Genomic DNA, 23,385 nt, shown 5'->3' with positions numbered 1-23,385 from the left:
TCAGAACTTTCCCTAGTATTCTTTGGTGGCTACTCTAGTCCTCTCTTTTGTTCAGGTTTCCAAATCCTCCACCTCACTACTCAGTCATCTCTTACTTCCCGAAGAAAATAGGAGATAAAATAACAGAAATGCCTCAAACCCCTGTTATCTCACCTATGCACGTCCTTGAATTCCACAAACATAATTCCCTTTGTCCTTCCATGGAAGATTCCCCCCCCACACACAATGGCTCTCCCTTCACCTGTGTTCTGTCTTGTGCCTTTGCAAGGATCTTGTTCCATCAGGCGTTGTTCCAACCATCCTGTGTTCCAAATCTCCTTTTTTATTAACTCACTCCTGTCAACGTTTAAAATATTGACATTTGTCCTGTTTTCAAGAAATTTTTTCATCCCATACATCCCTTTAAATATATCCCCTTTTCACTTTCTCTTCTCATTCCGTGAGACATCTGAAAAGAGTTGCCTAAATTTACTATTTCTGATCCCTCACCTCTCAGTTACCCATTTATTCATTGCAATCTGTATTTGGTCCTCATTATTCTAATGAAAATATCTTCAGAAAAATAACCACTGTTTTTTCTGTTATCTATTGCTACAAGCGTGTGCACGTGCACACACACACAAACACACACACTCTAAAACTTCCTGGCTAGAAGAAGCATTTATTTGGTTACCATTGAGCAGTTTGTTCTGGGCTCAGCTGGATAATTTTGTTGGTTCTTGCCTGGGGCCGATCATGTGGCTGCACATATCTGCTAAGTCAACTGGAAATAGAGATAAGAATGGCCTCGCTCACATGCCTGGTGGTTGGGAGAGTATTTTAAGAGGACAAATCTCAATGGGTAAGTGCTTAGTAAAGCTTTGCTTGTGTTATGTTTGCTCAAGTCCCACTGGCCAAAGCCAAGCCTATAATCAGTCCCCCTGTTAATCCAGTAGAGTATTAGAGAAAATGTGGATGCCAGGAGACATGATTCTTTGGGAACTATTTATGTAGCAATCTATTAGCTAGTCCATTGGCAACATGATGAACCGTCCATCCAAATGCAAACTATAATCACCAGCTCTCCAAAAGTTTTATTCCATAATGGTATCATGCAGACGTCCATGGTCACACATACTGCAAAAGATCTGACGCAGGCAGTATTTCTTAGGTGCATCTTCTTTTTGACCCAGAAATATATGAATTAAAATGAGAAGTTAAATACTGTTCCTGCATACTTAGCATACAGAATCATCACAAAAAACATTCTCATTTACATAAGGGGAGGAATGAAAGGCACATAGCTTTCACTAATGCATAAAATTTTGAAATTTATCAGAGCACATGATGTTAGGTCTACCACACCTGGAACCAAGGAATGTTTCTTGGTTTAGGACTCAGTTCTGCTTCCTGGGAATAGTTTCTGAATTTGTTGTTCTCCTTGTCTCTTTCATCTACTATCAGAGCTCTTTGCTCTTTGATTTTCATAATAGACCTGAATAGCTATCTCAGGCTTTTTCCTGTATTAGTCTGCTCATGCTGCCATAACAAAATACCATAGACCTGGTGGCTTAAACAACAGAAATTTATTTTCTCACAGTTCTTCTAGAGGCTGGAAGTCCAAGGTCAAGGTGCTGTCAGTGTTGGGTTCTATTGGGGAATCTCTTCCTGGTTTGTAACCAGCCTCCTTCTCATTGTGTCCCCACATGGCCTTTCCTCTGTGTCCATATGTTGAGAGAGAGCTCTGGTGTCTCTTCCCCTTCTTATAAGAACACAGGTGTTATTGTATTAGGACCCCACCCTTGTGACATCATTTAACTTTATCTGCTAATATAGTCACATTGGAGATTAAGGCTTCAACATATGAATTTTGGGGGCAGACAGCTCAGTCCATAACACTGCCATAATAAGCTGGAAGCTCAGAAGCTTTTTTGTATTTTGAACTCTCTCTTGTTTTTTAGGCCAAAATGTTTCAATTCTCCTAAGAACTTCAGGGTTTCATATTAATCTCATTGGGTTTAACCCCACAACTTAAAAGCTGTGGCCATATTCTTTTTTTTTTTTATTTAACATAATTTCTTTTAGTTAGGTAATTTTTTATATTCTCCTAAATAGTATTGGTTTTTTAAAATAAACTTTATTTTAGAACAGATTGAGACATCTAGAAAAATTGGGATGATGATACAGAGATTTCATATATACTTACATTGCATAATCTCTTACATTAGTGCAGTACATTTGTAGTATGGTACATTTGTTGTAATTAATGAACCAATATTTGTACATTATTACTAACTGTAGTTCATACTTTATTTTAATTTTTTAGGCTTATTTGAGATGAAATTCACGTAACATAAAATTAACCGTTTTAAAGTGAACAACTTGGCAGCATTTAGTACATTTGCAAAGTTGTGCTGTCACCACTTCTATCTAGTTCTAGGACATTTTCACCACTGCAAAATAAAGCCTCACACACATTAAAGATTTAATCCTCATTTAGCTCTCTACTCTGGCCTGGCAACCACACTCTGCTTTCTATTTCTATGTATTTACCTTTTCTGGAGTTTTTGTATAAAGGAAATCATACAATATGTGATCTTTTGTGTCTGGCTTCTCTTGCTTAGCATAACATTTTCAGGTTCATCTGCATTGCACCATGTATCAGTACTTCCTTTTTTATGGCTTAATAATATTCCACTGTATGTATATACGACAATTTCTTTAACTGTTCATCTGTTAATGGACATTTGGGTTGTTTCTACCTTTTGTCTATTGTAAATATGGCTGAAATGAACCTTCATATACAAGGATTTATTTGAGCACCTGTTTTCAATTCTTTTGGGTATATACCTAGGGGTAGAATTACTTTGTCATATGGTAGTTGTATGTTTAACTTATTGAGAACCACCAAACTCTTCTTCATAGCTCAAATATTTTTGTTCTTGAGTTGTGAGAGTTCTTTATATATTTTGGATTACTAGCCCCTAATCAAATATATGATTTGTGAACATTTTCTCCAGTTACGTAGGTTGTCTCACTTTCTTGATCATGTTCCCTGATGTACAAAAGTTTTTAATTTTGACGAAGTTCAGTTTATCTGTTTTTTCTTTTGTTGCTCATGCTTTTGTTGTCATATCTAAGAATTCATTACCAAATCCCAGGTGATGAAGATTTACCTTTATGTTTTCTTCTTTGAGTTTTATGGTTTTAGCACTTATATTTAAATCTTTGATACATTTTACGTATAGGAGACATGTATATCCTTGGAGTCAATGGTAAGATAATGGTGGATTAAAAATGACTACCCTCCTCCTTTATACCTCCTTCCATTGACAGTCTATTCTCTCAACCTTTAAACATAGACTGGACTTGTGACTTGTTTTGAACAAATATGTCAGAAGAAATGTCATATAACTGCTAAGCAAAGTATCAAGAAGCCTTGAAGCTTCCGCTTTCACTCTCTTGCTGCTGTAAGTTCCCCAGGTAAAGAAGCATAATCTAGCCTCTTTGAGGATGAATGACCAAGTAGAGAGACAGACCCAACTCACAGCAAGCACAAACCATCAGACTTTTGAGTGAAGTTGTTTTGAACAATTCTATCCTAGTCAAGCTGCCAGATGACTGCATTAGTTTGAGGTCACATTAGTGACCATAAAAACCACACAGCTGAGCCCATCTTACATGGTGACTCACAAAATTATGAGCAAATAAAACGGGGAATATTTATAGCCACTAAGTTTAAGAGTGGCTTATTATGCAGCAGTAACTTATGCATTGTTGAATACGACACTGAAATGTACAGGCACCTGTGCGTATACACCACATTAAAGTGAGTAAAATGGAAAATTTTATTCTGTGTAGTGTTGAAAATGAAACTGTTGACCACTTTCTCCTTCTGGAAAAATCCCATTTCTATTTTTTTTTTTAAATGTCTTTTGCTAACTTGACTCTAACAGGCTTTATTCCTATTTTGGTAGATATTCCCTCCAGTCTGTATGGCAGATCATTTTTCCTCTGACCATATTGAAAATACTCGTGCTCCCCAGACATGTCCTCTTCTCATTTTACTCTCCCTTTGGATAATACCATTTGAATGTATGTTATTTTATTTATGTACTGTATGCTTATACCAATTTGAGATTCCCAGCTCAGATTTCACTTTTTTTATAAGACCCATATACCCAATGCCTACTGAACATCTTTTTATATATATCTTTGAAGCACCTCAAATTCAAAACATATGAAAGTAGTTATTTCTTTCTTCTGTGTTCCCAGGTACAATTAAAGGAACATTATTCACCCAGTAACCTAAGCCAGAAAGTTGATTAATTATAATGACTGTTCACTTTTCCTTTATATACAATTACTAATTTTTTGGTTTTTTAAATTAAATTTTATTTTTTATACAGCAGGCTCTTATTATTATCTATTTTATACATATTAGTGTATATATGTCAATCCCAATCTCCCAATTCATCACACCACCACCACCACCCGCCCTGCTCTCCCCTCCTTGGTGTCCATACGTTTGTTCTCTACATCTGTGTCTCTGTTTCTACCTTGAAAACCAGTTCATCTGTAGCATTTTTCTAGATTCCGCATATATGCGTGAATATATGATGTTTGTTTTTCTCTTTCTGACTTACTTCACTCTGTATGACAGACTCTAGGTCCATCCATGTCTCTACAAAGGACCCAATTTTGTTCCTTTCTATGGCTAAGTAATATTCGTTGTATATACGTACCACATCTTCTTTATCCATTCGTCTGTCGATGGGCATTTAGGTTGCTTCCATGACCTGGCTATTGTAAATAGTACTGCAGTGAACATTGGGGTGCATGTGTCTTTTTGAATTACGGTTTTCGCTGGGTATATGCCCAGTAGTGGGATTGCTGGGTCATATGGTAGTTCTTTTTCTAGTTTTTTAAGGAACCTTCATACTGTTCTCCATAGTGGCTGTATCAGTTTACATTCCCACCAACAGTGCAAGAGGGTTCCCTTTTCTCCACACCCTCTCCAGCATTTGTTGTTTGTAGATTTTCTGATGATGCCCATTCTAACTGGTGTGAGGTGATACCTCATTGTAGTTTTGATTTGCATTTCTCTAATAATTAGTGCTGTTGAGCAGCTTTTTATGTGCCTCTTGGCCATCTGAATGTCTTCTTTGGAGTAATGTCTATGTCTTCTGCCCATTTTTTGATTGGTTGTATTTTGTTTAATACTGAGCTGCATGGAGAATGTTTTGTAGTAAGAATCAACCAATTACAGCCCATGGGCCAACTTCAGCCCAAAGCCTGTATTTGTAATGCCAATGAGCTTAGAATGGTGTTAACATTTTTAAGGTTTGTAAAGAAAAACAGAAAAGAGCATGTAGCCTGTTGATCTATAAAGAGTAAATATTATATGCTTTTGAAAAAAAATATTGAGCTGCATGAGCGGTTTATATATTTTGGAGATTAATCCTTTGTGCGTTGATTCATTTGCGAATATTTCCTCCCATTCTTAGGGTGTCTTTTCGTCTTGTTTATGGTTTCCTTTGCAGTGCAAAAGCATTTAAGTTTCATTAGGTCCCATTTGTTTATTTTTATTATTTTTATTTTTTTATTATTATTATTTTTTGCGGTGCGCAGGCCTCTCACTGTTGTGGCCTCTCCCGCTGCGGAGCACAGGCTCCAGACACACATGCCCAGCGGCCATGGCTCATGGGCCCGTCTGCTCTGTGGCATGTGGGATCCTCCCGGACTGGGGCACGAACCCGTGTCCCCTGCATTGGCAGGTGGACTCTCAACCACTGCGCCACCAGGGAACCCCACCCCCATTTTGTTTTTATTTCCATTACTCTGGGAAGTGGATCAAAAAAGATCTTGCTGTCATTTATGTCAAAGAGTGTTATTCCTATGTTTTCCACTAAGAGTTTTATAGTGTCCAGTCTTACATTTAGGTCTCTAATCCATTTTGAGTTTTTTTGTGTGTGGTGTTAGGGAGTGTTCTAATTTCATTCTTTTAAATGTAGCTGTCCAGTTTTCCAAGCACCACTTATTGAACAGGTTGTCTTTTCTCCATTGGATATTCTTGCCTCCTTTGTCATAGATTAAGTGACCATAGGTGCATGGGTTTACCTCTGAGCTTTCTATCCTGTTCCATTGATCTATGTTTCTGTTTTTGTGCCAGTACCATAGTGTCTTGATTACCGTAGCTTTGTATTATAGGCTGAAGTTGGGGAGCATGATTCCTCCAGCTCCATTTTTCTTTTTCCAGATTGCTTTGGCTATTCGTAGTCTTCTGTGTTTTCATACAAATTGTAATATTTTTTGTTCTAATTCTGTGAGAATACCATTGGTAATTTGATAGGGATTGCTTTGAATCTGTAGATTGCTTTGGGTAGTATAGTCATTTTCACAATGTTGATTCTTCCAATCCAAGAGCGTAGTATATCGCTCCATCAGTTTCTATCATCTTTAATTTCTTTCATCACTGTCTTCTAGCTTTCTGCATACAGGTCTTTTGTCTCCTTAGGAAGGTTTATTCCTAGGTACTTTAATCTTTTTGTTGCAATGGTAAATGGGAGTGTTTCCTTAATTTCTCTTTCAGATTTTTCATTGTTAGTGTATAGGAATGCAAGAGATTTCTGTGCATTAATTTTGTATCCTGCTACTTTGCCAAATTCATTGATTAGCTCTAGTACTTTTCTGGTAGCATATTTAGGATTCTCTATGTATAGGATCATGTCGTCTGCAAACAATGACAGCTTTACTTCTTCTTTTCTGATTTGTATTCCTTTTATTTCTTTTTCTTCTCTGACTGCCATGGCTAGGACTTCCAAAGCTATGTTGAATAATAGTGGCGAGAGTGGGCATCTTTGTATTGTTCCTGATCTTAGAGGAAATGCTTTCAGTATTTCACCATTGAGAATGATATTGGCTTTGGGTTTGTCATATATGGCCTTTATTATGTTGAGGTAGGTTCCCTCTATGCCCACTCTCTAGAGAGTTTTTATCATAAATGGGTGTTGAATTTTGTCAAAAGCTATTTCTGCATGTATTGAGATGATCTTATGGTTTTTATTCTTCAGTTTGTTAATAAGTTGTATCACATTGATTGATTTGTGTATATTGAAAAATCCTTGTATTCCTGGGATAAATCCCACTTGATCATGGTCTGTGATCCTTTTAATGTATTGTTGGATTCTGTTTGCTAGTATTTTGTTGAGGATTTTTGCCTCTATATTCATCAATGATACTGGTCTGTAATTTTCTTTTTTTGTAGTATCTTTGTCTGGTTTTGGTATCAGTGTTGGTGGCCTCGTAGAATGAGTTTGAGAGTGTTCCTTCCTCTGCAATTTTTTGAAAGAGTTTGAGAAGGATGGGTGTTAGCTCTTCTCTAAATGTTTGATAGAATTCACCTGTGAAGCCATCTGGTCCTGGACTTGTGTTTGTTGGAAGATTTTTAATTACAGTTTCAATTTCATTACCTGTGATTGTTCTGTTCATATTTTCTAATTCTTCCTGGTTCAGTCTTGGTAGGTTATAATTTTCTAAGAATTTGTCCATTTCTTCCAGGTCGTCCATTTTATTGGCATAGAGTTGCTTGTAGTAGTCTCTTATGATGCTGTGTATTTCTGCGGTGTCCGTTGGAACTTCTCCTTTTTCATTTCTAATTTTATTGATTTGATTCCTCTCCCTCATTTTCTTGATAAGTCTGGCTAAAGGTTTATCAATTTTGTTTATCTTCCCAAAGAACCAGCTTTTAGCTTTATTTATCTTTCTTACTGTTTCCTTTGTTTCTGTTTCATTTATTTCTGCTCTGATTTTTGTGATCTCTTTCCTTGTAACTTTGGGTCTTGTTTGTTTTTTTTTCTCTGGTTCTTTTAAATGTAAGGTTAAATTGTTTATTTGAGATTTTTTTTGATTCTTGAGTTAGGATTGTATTGCTTTAAACCTCACTCTTAGAACTGCTTTTGCTGCATCCCATAGGTTTTGGGTCGCTGTGTTTTCATTGTCATTTGTCTCTAGGTATTTTTCGATTTCCTCTGATTTCTTCAGTGATCTCTTGGTTATTTACCAATGTATTGTTTAGCCTCCATGTGTTTGTGCTTTTTACATTTCTTTTCCCTTGTAATTTATTTCTAATCTCATATCATTGTTGTTGGAAAAGATGCTTGATATGATTTCAGTTTTCTTCAATTTACCGAGGCTTGATTTGTTACCTAAGATGATATCTATCCTGGAGAATGGTCCATGTGCACTTGAGAAGAAAGTGTAATCTGCTGTTTTCGGATGGAATCTCCTATAAATATCAATTAAATCTATCTAGTCTATTGTGTCATTTAAAGCTTATGTTTCCTTATTAATTTTAAGTCTGGATGATCTGTCCATTGGTGTAAGTGAGGTGTTAAAGTCCCCCACTATTATTGTGTTACTGTCAATTTCCTCTTCTACAGCTGTTAGCATTTGCCTTATGTACTGAGGTGCTTCTATGTTGGGTGCATATATATTTATAATTCTTATATCTTCTTCTTGGATTGATCCCTTGATCAATATGTAGTGTCCTTCCTTGTCTCCTGTACCGTTCTTTATTTTAAAGTCTATGTTATCTAATATGAGTATTGCTACTCCAGCTTTCTTTTGATGTCCATTTGCATGGAATATCTTTTTACATCCCCTCTTTTGCAGTCTGTATGTGTCCTTAGGTTTGAAGTGGGTCTCTTGTCAACAGCATGTATATGGGTGTTGTTTTTGTATCCATTCAGCAAGCCTGTGTCTTTTGGTTGGGGCATTTAATCCAATCCCATTTAAGGTAATTATCGATATGTATGTTCCTATTACCAATTTCTTAATTGTTTTGGGTTTGTTTTTGTAGGTCCTTTTCTTCTCTTATTTTTCCCACCTAGAGAAGTTCCTTCAGCATTTGTTGTAGAGCCAGTTTGGTGGTCCTGAATTCTCTTAGCTTTTGCTTGTCTGTAAAGCTTTTGATTTCTCTGTCAAATCTGAATGAGGGGCTTCCCTGGTGGCGCAGTGGTTGGGAGTCCGCCTGCCGATGTAGGGGACGCGGGTTCATGTCCCGGTCCAGGGGGATCCCACGTGCCGCGGAGCGGCTGGGCCCGTGGGCCATGGTCGCTGGGCCTGCGCGTCCGGAGCCTGTGCTCCGCAACAGGAGAGGCCACAACAGTGAGAGGCCCGCGTACCGGAAAAAAAAAAAAAAAATCTGAATGAGATCCTTGCTGGGTAGAGTAACCTTGGTCGTAGGTTCTTCCCTTTCATCACTTTAAATATATCATGATACTCCCTTCCGGCTTATAGAGTTTCTGCTGAGAAATCAGCTGTTAACCTTATGGGAGTTCCCTTGTATGTTATTTGTCATTTTTCCCTTGCTGCTTTTAATAATTTTCTTTGTCTTTAATTTTTGTCAATTTGATTACTATGTGTCTTGGCATGTCTCTCCTTGGGTTTATCCTGCCTGGGACTCTCTGTGATCCTGGACTTGGGTGGCTATTTCCTTTCCCATGTTAGGGAAATTTTCAACTATAGTCTCTTCAAATGTTTTCTTGGGTCGCTTCTGTCTATCTTCTCCTTCTGGGACCCCTATAATGCAAATGTTAGTGTGTTTAATGTTGTCCCAGTGGTCTCTTAGGCTGTCTTCGTTTCTTTTTTTCTTTTTTTTTTTTTTTTTTTTTTTGTGGTATGTGGGCCTCTCACTGTTGTGGCCTCTCCCGTTGCGGAGCACAGGCCCCAGACGTGCAGGCTCAGTGGCCATGGCTCACGGGCCTAGCCGCTCTGTGGCATGTGAGATCTTCCCGGACCGGGGCACGAACCTGCGTCCCCTGCATCGGCAGGCAGACTCTCAACCACTGCACCACCCGGGAAGCCCCATTTCTTTTCATTCTTTTTTCTGTATCCTGTTCCGTGGCAGTGAATTCCACCATTTTGTCTTCCAGGTTACTTACCTGTTCTTCTACCTCAGTTATTCTGCTATTGATTCCTTCTAGTGTATTTTTCATTTTAGTTACTGTATTGTTCATCTCTGTTTGTTTGTTCTTTAATTCGTCTAGGTGTTCTGTAATTCTTCTAGGTCTTCGTTAAACATTTCTTGTGTCTTCTCGATCTTTGCCTCCATTCTTTTTCCGAGGCCCTGGATCATCTTCACTATCATTTTTCTGAATTCTTTTTCTGGAAGGCTGCTTATCTCCACTTCATTTAGTTCAGGTTTTATCTTGTTCCTTCATCTGGTATATAGCCCTCTGCCTTTTCATCTTGTCTATCTTTCTGTGATTGTGGTTTTTGTTCCACAGGCTGTAGGATTGTAGTTCTTCTTGCTTCTGCTGTCTGCCCTCTGGTGGATGAGGCTATCTAAGAGGCTTATGCAAGCTTCCTGATGGGAGGGACTGGTGGTGCGTAGAGCTGGTTGTTGCTCTGTTGGGCAGAGCTCAGTAAAACTTTAATCTGCTTGTCCTCTGATGGGTGGGGCTGAGTTCCCTCCTTGCTGGTTGTTTGGCCCGAGGCAACCCAGCACTGGAGCCTACCAGGCTCTTTGGTGGGGCTAATGGTGGACCCTGGGAGGGCTCATGCCAAGGAGTACTTTCCAGAACTTCTGCTGCCAGTGTCCTTGTCCCTGCGGTGAGCCACAGATGCCCCCCGTTTCTGCAGGAGACCCTCCAACACTAGCAGGTGGGTCTGGTTCAGTCTCCTATGGGGTCACTGCTCCTTCCCCCTGGGTCATTATGTGCACACTATTTTGTGTGTGTCCTCCAAGAGTGGAGTCTGTGTTTCTCCCAGTCCTGTTGAAGTCTTGCAATCAAATCCCACTAGTCTTCAATGTCTGATTCTCTGGGAATTCCTCCTCTCGTTGCCGGACCCCCCAATGGTTATGGGATTTGATTTTATTGTCATTGTGCCCCTCCTACCATCTCATATGGCTTCTCCTTTGTCTTTGGATGTGGGGTATCTTTTTTTGGTGAGTTCCAGTGTCTTCCTGTCTATGATTGTTCAGCAGTTAGTTGTGATTCCAGTGCTCTCGCAAGAGGGAATGAGCGCATGTTCTTCTACTCCACCATGTTGAACTAGTCTCCTACTAATTTGTTTTGATTCCACCTCTAGAATGTGTGTCAAATGCAGACAGTTCTTCCCATCCATACTGTAGGATCTTCATTCAGGCCATTCTCATTTTTGCCAGTGTTACTGTAAGAGCCCTTCACTGGTACCTCTGCTTTAGTCATTTCCTCCTCCCTTCCTTCTTCCATAAAATAGGCCATATGCCTTCTCTTTTCTAAATGTATTGTTGCCAGTAATCTACCTAAAACCCTCCTCTGAATGTCTCATGTCACAGTGCTTATTTCATATTCCTTGACATGACATAAATGTCCTTTATAAAATAATATTTACTCTTAAGCTTCATGTCCCTTCATATACTCTATTTTAGCTTTGATTAACTCTCTTAACCCTGGACCTTAACCCATGCATCTTCTCTTATCTCTGTTTAACCCTCATTTCTTCCCACAAACTACCTTTGCCCTCCAAAGCTTTGGATAGCTGTCTTCCCTTGAATCTCATATGACATTTTACTGACCAAATTAGCAGTGTATTTTATTTGTTTCTTCATATCTCTGTCCTATGTGATTGTAAGATCTAGGAAGTTAAAGTCTATTTATAAGTCACCACTAACCATAGTACCTACTAAAACCTGGCAGATTATAGGCATTAAATACTTCTGAATGAGTGGATTCAGGAATGATTTTTTAAAAATTGTGTCAGATTTTGCACGTGCTTTTAAATGCATGGGAAGAATGTACTTGTTCTTAAGTTTAAAAATAATTTGGTGTGTTGTTTGATAAATATTGCCTGTGCTTTTGAGATGATTTGGACTTTTGAATAGGGTAATTATAGGAAACCCCCTATTGACTGTGAGTTTAAAGGTATGAGTAGTCTTTTCAGATGAAAGTAGGTCACAGTTGTGGGAGATAGTATTCAGCGTTAGTACTCGCATCTACAAATATTTTACAGTAGAAGGGAGATTCCCAACATGAAGTTAATTTTTTCGAGTAGAAAATATTTAGAAGGTTTTATGAATACTTTCTTTGTCTCAAGAACTTAAATAGCATTTAAATATTCAAAATATTTGGTAATAATTTCCAATAAAAATATGGAGTTAAAAAATCAGGGTCAGTTAGAATGTTACATGTATCAAGCAGGAGTTTGTGGGCAATGTGGTTTAGAGCTATAAGTAAATAAAGTATTTTATTTCACCCATAATTTGATGACTCTTAATATCATACATATTTAAAGTATGTCCAATTTGACATTTTTAGTCCCCCCCTTTTGTTTCTCTTTGCTCTTTGAAAGAGACAGAAATAGGAAATGCATAGGATTTTGTGGTTAGTTGGATAAAATTGATTATAAGTCGTAATCAATATTTCTAAATATCTCAAATATTTATGGTGGTAAGTAATATTCTAAGCTTAATAATAACAGCAATTTTATTAAAAATAATTTAAAGTGACTTCGAGAGATTTCTAAGACTTGTCTAAATATTTCAGATAGGAAGCTATACATGGGAAACTCAAATTTTCCTCTGGTATTGTAGGCCTTCCCTATGTGAACCATTTAAGTATCCTGATAATTTGATTACTAGGTACCTGAAATTTTGCCTTCTACCATCAGATCAAAAACCGATTAAAATAATTTTTCTTTATTGCTTTATCACTTACCTCTACAAAAATGTTGTGAGGGTCAAGACTTCCCTGGTGATCCAGTGGTTAAGACTGCCTTCCAATGCAGGGGGTGTGGTTTCGATCCCTGGTCGGGGAGCTAAGATCCCACATGCTTCGTGGCCAAAAAACCAAAACATAAAACAGAAGCAATATTGTAACAAATTCAATAAAGACTTCAAAAAATGGACTATATAAAAAAAAATCTTTAAAAATAAATGTTGCGAGGGTAAGTTTTTCATCTTAATATATTTCTCCGTACCAAATATAACTCTATTTCTAAAAATTTAGGTAGCATGTTTTTATCATTATAAAATACATCATTTTCTATATCATAGAAAATGTGCTATAAAGAGGATCAAACAGAATATTAATTAAGCATTACTCACTCAATTAAGCATTATTCACTTTAAAATTTGGGACAGTTATGTCACAGTACATTAAAATGTCTCTTAACCAATTTCCTTTCTTGTGATACTTCAGCTTCAAATGGCTTCTTAGAACTAGTATCACATAAGTTAGCCTGATTACAGGTATCTGCACTATGTAGGACTCTTGAGTTTCCATAATCAAGTGATGTCATTTTTCCCAATTATTAATTAGTTTAGCATCTATTAATATACTCATAAAATGTTCATTCTTTTCTCTGCCTGTTTATCATTTGCCATTTTCTTTCTGGTTTATTTGTAATTTCTTATTGACTTGTAGGAATAAATGATTATCTTTAGTTTGTTGTGTAGATTTTAAATATATTCTCTCATTTGACTTGTCCTTTTATGTTATCTTTTATTAAAAAAAGTTCTTAATTTTAATGTACTTAAATTTATCATTTTCCCTTTATTTTAAGTGTTTTGGAACTTGTTTAAGAAATCTTTTCACTATTTCTTAGAAAATTTTTCCTTTATTTTAAAATTTTGAAGTTTTTTACTTGAGATTAATTGTTTAACAATGTGAATTTATTTTGTGTGTGAGAGAATGGAATAGGTAGGTATTTTCATTTGTAAAAATATGGAAAATTATTTTTATCAACATCAATTTTATTGCAAAATCCAGTCATTTCTTAGAAATCAGCTATATCACATCAATCATATATCAAGTTTTTATATATGAGTATATTTATTTCTGGCTTCTTTGTTCCACTGGTTAATTTTATCTTTCTATTATAATACCTCATTTTACTAATTTACAATACCTCATTTTACTAATTTACATGCTTTATAATATGTTTTGATACTTGATATGGTAGTTCCCTCTTTTCTTCCTTTTTTAAACTTTGACTATTCTTGGTACATATAAATTTTAGAATAAGCTTGTTATGTTACATGTAAACACCCACTGAGATTTCAAACAATTGCATTCATCGGTTTTTTCTTATGCAGGTGAATTTAGTCTCTCCAGGGTTTTTTTTAAGATTCCATTGAGTCTCTTATACTGTTGGCCCAAGAAAATTCCGGCAGTATAGCAAATACCAAAATCTGTTTAGAAGAGAGAACTGAGTAGGAGGTAATGGGGAAAATGGGCAAATTGACAAAAATTTCATGCTAAAATACTAGTTTTGTAACATATTTGTATATGTAGTATTCATTTAATGTATATCTGTGAGTATATAACTGTGTCTATAGACATAGATAAATATATGGATAGATCAAGTGTCACATATAAGTAGAACATCTTATCCTTTCTGCCCATTTGCATTAATTTTTCTGTTATTTGTTGTTCATGTAGTTTTCCCAATTTTTTTTTGTATTGTTATTTCTTACATATTTATAGAAATATTGATAGATATCTCTTTATCTTTTGTATAAGTTGTAAATTGTTATTCTGCCTGTACTATTTTTTTAACTTATTTATGGTAGCTTTTTCATAGAGATATTAGTATGTAGACCAATGTGTTATCTTACAAATTCTGGGATTTTTGTAATGTTTTAAAAATTCTTCCTCATATTAAGATTATTAAGATTTTTAATTATTTCTAATCCTTTCTTTTACATTGTTTCTTTAACCATCTGAAGTTTATTTTTTTTATTGCATGAGGCAGATATGATACGTTTTTCTTAATTATTTGAATTATCCTAATATTATTCATTGATTGTCCATCTCCATTTTAATTTGAAATGGAAATTTTGTAATAAACTAAACTCATATATGGGTAATAAAATGATTACTTATTTTAGCCTGTTTTATATTTGGATAATGACATTCATGCTAAATTTCATTTTTCTCTTTTTTAGTATTGTGGAGAAAAGATATATATGCCTGGAATTTATTATTATATTCAGTATAAATTTTCTTATTTTTCATACTATAATCTTTCCTCAAATATTTGGATACTCTTTTTTGTCCTTGTATCTATAAATAATGGACCAGACTGATTACTCGTTGCTAGCATAAGTTTTTGTTGTTTTTTGTTGCAGTTATTATTTGTTTGCTTTTTAGAAGTTGTCAGGGTCTGCTTACATTGAGGGTTTTATGCAGTGTATAAAAATTTTACTCAGGCTCTTTGTAAATAGGAGGTAATATGCTTAGGCAAGAAAGTTGTGGGCCTTTTCTTTTGCCTTAATAAGCTTACTTTTGAGTTTGTAGCCCCTTAGAATCTTTTCCCTCATTGATAAATCTGTTTTTATTTTTCCTCACTCACCTGTTTGGGTCTATGTAAGATTCTGCTAGTTATGTAGGCCCTGTTTTGTTTCTCTCTAGAACCATAACTTCTATTCTTAGATAGCCTCTCCATCTTAGGCAGATCTCCAATGTGGTTAGAGAATTCTTCTCATGGCAATGACTAGGAGGTAACTTCTCAGCCATGTATTCTGGATTCTTGGGATAGAAAGTAGTAAGACTGGACTGGCCCATCTCATCACAGGCAGCCCTTTAATTATTTACTTTGCCTATCACCTGGTTATTCTCACATACTGGGAATTTCTCGTGAATTCCACACAGAAGCCTTTTACCTCCCCTGAAATGGTCTCCACTTGTCTCTTCTGAGTTATACTTTTCTGTCCTCTGTTTTGACTATCAGTCTCATCTGATTACTCTGTTTCTGGGAATTCTTCTCAAATATACGTTCCAATGATTTTATTGACATACCTATATATTTTTTCCAAGAAATTTTGGTATGATATGGGAATTGGGGAAAAGTAATCATGTATCTTCAATTTAAATTCTTGAATTGGAGATTGTCTATGAAACGCACAACATTCTGACTGTATATTCCTTGTGTTTTTGTTAATTTGTGCCCCTTAGAGCCCAAGGTAGTGTTAGAATATATCTGTAGAACATGACTCCTACCAAGGAGTTTATAGTCCAGAAGAGGGATATTACTCTGAAAAACTAAATATTTGTGAACTTACATGTAATTATGTGTTTCCAATTTTTGGTAATATATTAAATATCATGCACTTACGATTCTGTGGAAAGTCTTTTAGGAATAAACGGCATTTGAAGTGACCCTTGATGTAAAGGTAAAATTTAGAAACAGATAAAAGGTGAGAACAATTAGGTGGGAGTAATAATAAAAGGACTAGCTAAGGTAAGTATATAGCTGTTGTGGAAACAACACAGTATAATTTGACAAAAATATAATGGGGAATGTGAAGTAGAGTGTTTGTAATTTTGTCAGTGAGTTTAGGTGTGAGTTAAATTTACTACTGTCTTTTTTTTTGAATTTTATTTAATTTATTTTTTTATACAGCAGGTTCTTATTAGTTGGGAGGTGATGGTATGATGAATTGGGAGATTGGGATTGACATATGTACACTAATATGTATAAAATGGATAACTAATAAGAACCTGCTGTACTATTGTTTTTAAGATGTTAAAAATTTGATTTTTTATTGAGATCTTTTATTTTGACAGTTTGAAACGTCTTTGGAAGAATGGTAAGACCCTTTCGTGCTTCTTTTATATTTTTTATGTTCAAATTTTGATGATTTATCTGCTGTAGATGAGTTTATTTTAAAAGAAAAGGGAAATTGAAAGCAAAATTTTTATATTAGACATTAAAACTTATTTTTAAAAATATAAGAATTAGGATGTCTCTAGAAATGGCAGAATAGGGATTTCCAGGGCTCTGTCCTACCACAAAAACAACTGTAAAGTTGGTAAAACTTGATGAGAATCAACTTCTGCAGAAATGCGGGATCTAGTCCAAAACTTACAACAACAAGGGAAAAAGTTAAGGAAGAAAGAGTTACTACATTGCATGAAAGAAGGACTGTGGCTAAATTGCCCACTTGCCATCCTCCAGCCCTCAGATCAGTGGTGGCCATGAAGCAAATAGCCTGACTTGTGGTGAAGATTGCTAGTGCCAGAAGGAACAGTATGGACCTTATTCTCAAAGAATTATGGTTCAGTGTTTTGATAAGTCTGATGACTCCCTGAAGGACCAGCACAAAGGATTGTCTTTGTTTTTTCCTGACTAAGAGCAATCACAGAGCTAGAACCACTTCCAGGCAGTGTTTGCTGAAAGTATTTGAAGTCATATATTTGCCAGCAATGTCTGAGGCTGTGGATTGGTCAGGACAAACATTAAAAAGATCAAAATGCCTGGGAATAAAGAGTTTGGGAAAAGATACATTGGGGAATAGGGTTTTTCAATGCTCTCATATATACTACGGAATTAAAAAGTGCACACATATGAACAGTGTTGGACACATGCTCAGGAAGGACTAAGAAAACTTAATCTTTTACCTCTGGCTAGCCTTTAGTGTCTGCACAGGTAAGAATTGAAGGTAGAGGCAGAGTTGTAAGCAGCCTGGATAAACATTAAAGGAGTACTCCAACTCCGAGCCAGTCTGCTAAGATTGGGAGTGTATATTTTTCCTTTTTTCCTTTTTGTTTTTTTGGGCCCCAGGTATTTAAGGTAACTTGGACAAAACTCAAGATCACCAGTAAGCTAATGAAACACTTCAATGGCCACAAATGAAAAGAATATAGATATTACAGTAAGTGTTTAGAAGAATCACTAAGCAAATAAAAACCCACCACAAACAACAAAAATAAACCCAGTAGAGGGAGGGTAATTTTATATCCATATCACATTAAAATACTCAAAATTTCCAGGTTTTTACAGAAATCATGAGGCAGGGAAAGAATAAAAGAAAATTTGCCCCATTAACAAGGGAAAAAAAAATGAAGGAAACTGGCTCTGAGGAAGCCTAGACATTGTGCTTATTGGACAAAGACTTTAAGTCAACTGTCTTAAGCATCCTCAAAGAGATAAAGTAAACTATGGACAAAAAACCCCAACAAAACCAGGAGAGTAATGTCTCAACACATATAGAATATCAATAAAGAAATAGAAATTATGAGAAAGAATCAAATAAGACATTCTGGAGCTAAAAGGTACAATAACTGAAATGAAAAATTAGAGATGTTCCTCAACAGATTTGAGTAGGAAGAAGAGAGAATCACTGAATTTGAATATAGTTCACTTGAGATTATTCAGGCTGAGAAACAGAAGACAAAACAATGAAGAAAAATGAACAGACCTTGTTAGACCAAGGGACACCATCAAGAATACAAACATATGCATAATGGCAGTCCAAGAGTGACAGGGGAGAGAAGAAGGGCATGAAAGAATATTTAAAGAAACATTGGTTAAAAACTCCCCAAGTTTGATGGAAGAAATGAATCTGTACTTCCATTAAATTCAGTGAACTCCAAGCAGGTTAAACTCAGAGATCCACACTAAGACATATCGTAGTAAAATTGTTGAAAGCCTGGGACAAAGGTAGTATCTTGAAAGCAGCAAGAGAGAAGTTACTCATCATGTACAAGGGATTTTCAAGGGATTTTCAATATAAGTCATTTTCTCATCAGAAATTATGGAGGACAGAAGGCAGTGGATTGACATATGTAAAATGCTGGAAGAAAACAACTTGTCAGACAAAAACTCTGAATCCTGCATAAGTGTCCTTCAGAAATAAAGGAGAAATTAATATATTCCCAGATAAACAAAAACTGAGGGGCTCCACACATTATCAGAGCTGTTCTATCAGAAATCCTATAGGTAGTCCCTTCAGGCAGAAGTGAAAGGACACTAGACAGTAACTTGCAGCCATATGAAGGAATACCAAAAGTAAAGGTAGCTATAAAGATAAATACAAAAATTAGTATAATTGCATTTTTATTTATCTATTTTGTTTTTCTATCTAATTATAATTAAATAGATAAAACAATAATTATAAATCTATATTAATGGGTACACAATGTATAAATGTCTGGTTTGTGAAAATGACAACATAAAAGGAAGAAGCAGATCTGTAAAGGAACGGAATTTTTAATACTGTTGAAAATACGTTGATTTTAATTCAAACTTAATTTTTGTGAAGTTAAGATGTTAGTTGTAACATCTAATCTCCAAGGAACCACTAAGAAAAACTCTAATAAAACAAACAAATAAATAAAAAACACAGAAATCCAATAGAGGGAAACTAAAACAATAAAATCAACTAACCACAAAAGAAGGGAGTTATGGAGAAATTAAAGAATAAAAAGATAATATAGAAAACAAGTAGCAGAATGCCAGAAGTAAGTCCTTTCTTATCAGTAATTACTTTTCATGAAAATGGATTAAACTCTCATATCAAAAGGTAGAGAGTGGTGGAATAGATAAGAATACATTCTCCAACTACATGTTGTTTATAAGAGACTCATTTGATGTCCAAAGACACAAGTAGGTTGAAAATGAAAGGATGAAAAATATATTCCAGGAAAATGGTAAACAGAAGAGAGCTTGAGTGGCTATACTAATATAACACAAAATAGACTTTAAGTCAAAACATATTCAAGAGACAAAGAATACTTGATATCTTGATAAAAGGGTAACACCATCAAGAAGACATAAAAATTATAAACCTATACATACCTAAAAACATAACCTTAAAAGCATGCAGTAAACTGACAGACGTGAAAGAAGTAGACAATTCTATAATAAGTTTGAGAATTCAGTACCCCCACTTTCAATAATGGATAAAAGAACCAAAAAGATCAATAAGGAATTAGACTTGCACAGCACTAAAACCATCTAGGCCTAACTGACTTATATAGTACCCTCCACGCAGCAACAGTAGAAATCACATTTTTTTCACATTCACATTGAACATTATTCAGGATAGACTGAACATTATTGAGCCACATTTAAAAATCTCAAAAATTTAAAAAGATTAAATTCATACAAAGTACCTTCTCTGACCCAATTCAATGAAACTAGAAATCAATAACAGAAGGAAACCTGGAAAATTCAGATATGTGTATAAATTAGACAGCATGCTCTAAACTCAGTGAGTCAATTTGTAATCACAGGAGATATTAGAAAATAAGTTGAGATGAATGAAAATGAAAACACGTGGTACCAAAACTTATGAGATGAAGTAAAAGAAGTTCCCAGAGGGAAATGGATAGCCATAAATGATTACATTAAAAAGAAGATTCCAAATCCAATAACCTAACTCTATAGCTTACAGAACTAGAAAAGAAAGTGTGCTAAAACTAGCAAAAGAAAGGAAATAATAAGGACTAGAACACAGATAAATGAAATACAAGTAAAAAGAAACCAATAAATAGTATAAATGAAAAAAGTTGTTTCTTTGAGAAGATCAAACAAATTAACAGACCTTTTAGACTAACAAAAAAAGAGAAGACTTGAATTAAAAAATTCATTAAAAAATTGGGGACATTACTATGGATCTTGCATGAATAAAGATTATAAGATAATACAATGAACAGTTGATAATACTATGAACAACAAATTAGATAGCCAAGATGAAATAAACACATTCTTTAGAAACAAACTATCAAAGCTGACTCAGGAAGAAGTAGAAAATCTGAACAGGTCTGTAATGAGTAAAGAGATTGAATCAGTAAAATCACCCAACCAAAGAAAAACCCAGGACCAGATGGCTTCACTGGTGAATTCTACTAAACGTTGAAAGAAGAATCAATAGCAATGCTTCTCAAACTCTTTCAAAAATTAGAAGAGAAGGAAAAACTTCGTAACCCATTCTATGAGGTCAGCAGTACCCTGATACTAAAGCCAGATAAAGACATCACAAGAAAAGGAAATGTAGACCAATCACTTTGAATATAGATGCAAAAATTCTCAACAAAATATCAGCAGCATGAATCCAGCAACATATTAATAGAATTATATATCATGACCAAGTAAGATTTATCGCAGGAATGTGAGAGTGGTTCAGAATACAAAAACCAATCAATGTAATGGATCACAGTAATAAAAGGAGGTGGGGGTAACTCGTGTGAACATCTCAATTGATGTGGGAAGCATGTGGCAAAATCCAACACCTTTTCATAATGAAAACACTCAAAAACTAGAATGAGAAGGGAATTTCCAAAACATGGTAAAGGACATTTATGAGAAACTCTTGACTGACATTACACTTAATGGTGTAGACAGAAAGGTTCCAACCTAAGATCAGGAATAAGACAAGGATGCCCATATATTGCCACTTCTGTTGAACATTGGAACTCTCGTGCTGTGCTGGTGGGAATGTAAAATGGTTCAGCCACTATGAAAAACAGTTTGGTGGTTCCTCAAAAAGTTAAATCTAGAATTACCATATGACCCAGTAATTTCACTCTGATGTATATACACAAAAGATTTTAAAACAGGTGTTCAAAAAAAAACTTGTATACAAATATTTGTATCATTAGTATTTACAATAGCCAAAAGGTAGAAACTACCTGAAATCCTTCAGTGGACTCATAGATAAATGAAGAGTGGTATATCTGTACAGTGGAATATTATTCAACCATAAAAAGTAATGAGGTTCTGATACATGCTACAACATGGATAAAATGAAACTTCCTGAAACGTACTTCTTCTTCAGTACAGTGAAAACTAGTCTAGAATTCAAGAATTGGACCAGAAGAATACTGATAATGAGAAATATTTCATTATTGAATATATAGAACTTTAGCTAGAAAGATTCTTTAGAAAAAATACATTTTAATTTGGACATTTTTCTAAAACCTTAATAACATAAAATATGAAATAGTAGTTTTACTCCTTACATTTTATATTGTCTCCTCAGAAACTGCTAAACTGAAATTAGAGAAATAACTCTCAAATTATTTTCAGTAAACTTTTTTTTTTGATAGCAACACTCTCTAGAAAAGACTATCATTAAAACAGTATTGGTTTACTATCCCCTCAAAAAATTTCAAATCATTTGAAACAAATTTTAAATTTCTCTTAATTTACCATGAAGTATAAAACCCATTTCCTATTAGAATTTTGCTATGTTCATCTCTTAGACAGTACCATTAATATGTATAGTAAGTTTCACCACAAATATTTAAAATTCAATGTTAAAACATCACCTAAAATTTGTTTTACTAACTTTAAGTACAGCCTTCCTTTATTAATTGATTGCTTCTTTCCCGTCATAAAGGAGCAGAACTTCTTTCACAAAAGAGCTGAAAGATCTGAGTGTTGCTACACCAGTGAAAGAGGTCATACCAGAAGAATTGAGAGGTAAAGTTGTACCTCATACTAGAAAAGTATAATTATATTTAAAAGCTCATTGGCTTTTCATTTATACATTTCTCATTTTCACAAATCATGTATAAGTGTTTTGTAATCCTTATGAGTGACTAATAGAGGAAAGAGTCTCTGTATTGTTTGATTAAATATTTATTCAACAGATATTTATTCATTACTGTACTGTACCATATACTGCTCTAGGTCCTGAGTATATAATTATCCCTGCCCACTTCTCAAGAATGTAACTGTAATTCAGTGCTGTCCCATAGGACTTTCTGTGATAATAGAAGTGTTCTATGTCTCACTGTCCAATAGGGTAGCTACTAGCCACATACAGCAGTTGAGCACTTAAAATATGGCTAGTGAGACTGAGAAATTTAATTTTTAAGTTTAACTTTAAGTTACATTTAAATGTAAATTAGTTACATGCGGTTCATGGCTACCATATTGGACATCACAGCTCTTCTATATATATAAATTAAGACTAATATTCTTGTCAAAATTTCCAAATGTAAATGTATAATAATTTATATACTGGTATAAAATTTGTGTTAAAATTACTTCAACATATTTGACTATATCCTTGACATTAAACACTTCCTCCTACCTTTGCCACAAAAATTTGTTGAACACCTTCCTTTAGAGAAGGATAACCAATAAACTTAGAACTTTTCAGAAGCATGAATATTTTGTCATTTACTGCTGTCATTCATAGTGAGACTCTGTTTTTACTATTTTCCATTTATAATGAAAATGAAAAGCTGATTCATTACTTCTTAATTTTTCAAATGACAGATTCTAGGAGAAAATATCAATGTATTAATGGTCACAGTAACAGTTAAATAAACTACAATTATGTTTATTATAAACATGTATATTTGACTCTAAAATACAAGACAGCATCAGGATGAGGAAGATTTGTGGTAATTAAGTGTTTATGCTAATAAAAAATGCAGGTGGTTGCTCACTCCATATGAAACAGTAAAACTAATTGAGATGGTATTCTGCAAAAAAATTCAGAGAGATATTAAATAGAATGAATTGGAGACACCTTAAGTTATACACAAAACTTTCCATTTTCCAATGGAAAATTAATGTCTTTATTGTCCAAAAGTAATACAAAACAAAATAAAACAAAGATCTGTCAGCCACCTTTCTTCTTGATCCAGTTTCACTGTTTTACCTCCAGCCCCAGCTCTTTGG

At 34.9% G+C, this 23,385-nt stretch overlaps 1 protein-coding gene across 1 annotated transcript in view; it reads left to right on the top strand.

Moving 5' to 3' along the window:
* CCDC178 (coiled-coil domain containing 178) overlaps positions 1-23,385 on the top strand; it is a 362,657-nt gene that overhangs the window by 12,176 nt on the left and 327,096 nt on the right. The window contains exons 4-5 of the mRNA XM_019930330.2: positions 16,533-16,555; positions 22,091-22,173. Of these exons, the coding sequence (XP_019785889.1) occupies positions 16,533-16,555; positions 22,091-22,173 (106 nt within the window). The remainder of the gene's footprint in view (positions 1-16,532; positions 16,556-22,090; positions 22,174-23,385) is intronic.

This window comes from Tursiops truncatus, chromosome 13 (assembly GCF_011762595.2).
Source record: "Tursiops truncatus isolate mTurTru1 chromosome 13, mTurTru1.mat.Y, whole genome shotgun sequence".
Taxonomy (NCBI): domain Eukaryota; kingdom Metazoa; phylum Chordata; class Mammalia; order Artiodactyla; family Delphinidae; genus Tursiops; species Tursiops truncatus.
This window is presented reverse-complemented; position numbering and strand designations above follow the sequence as displayed.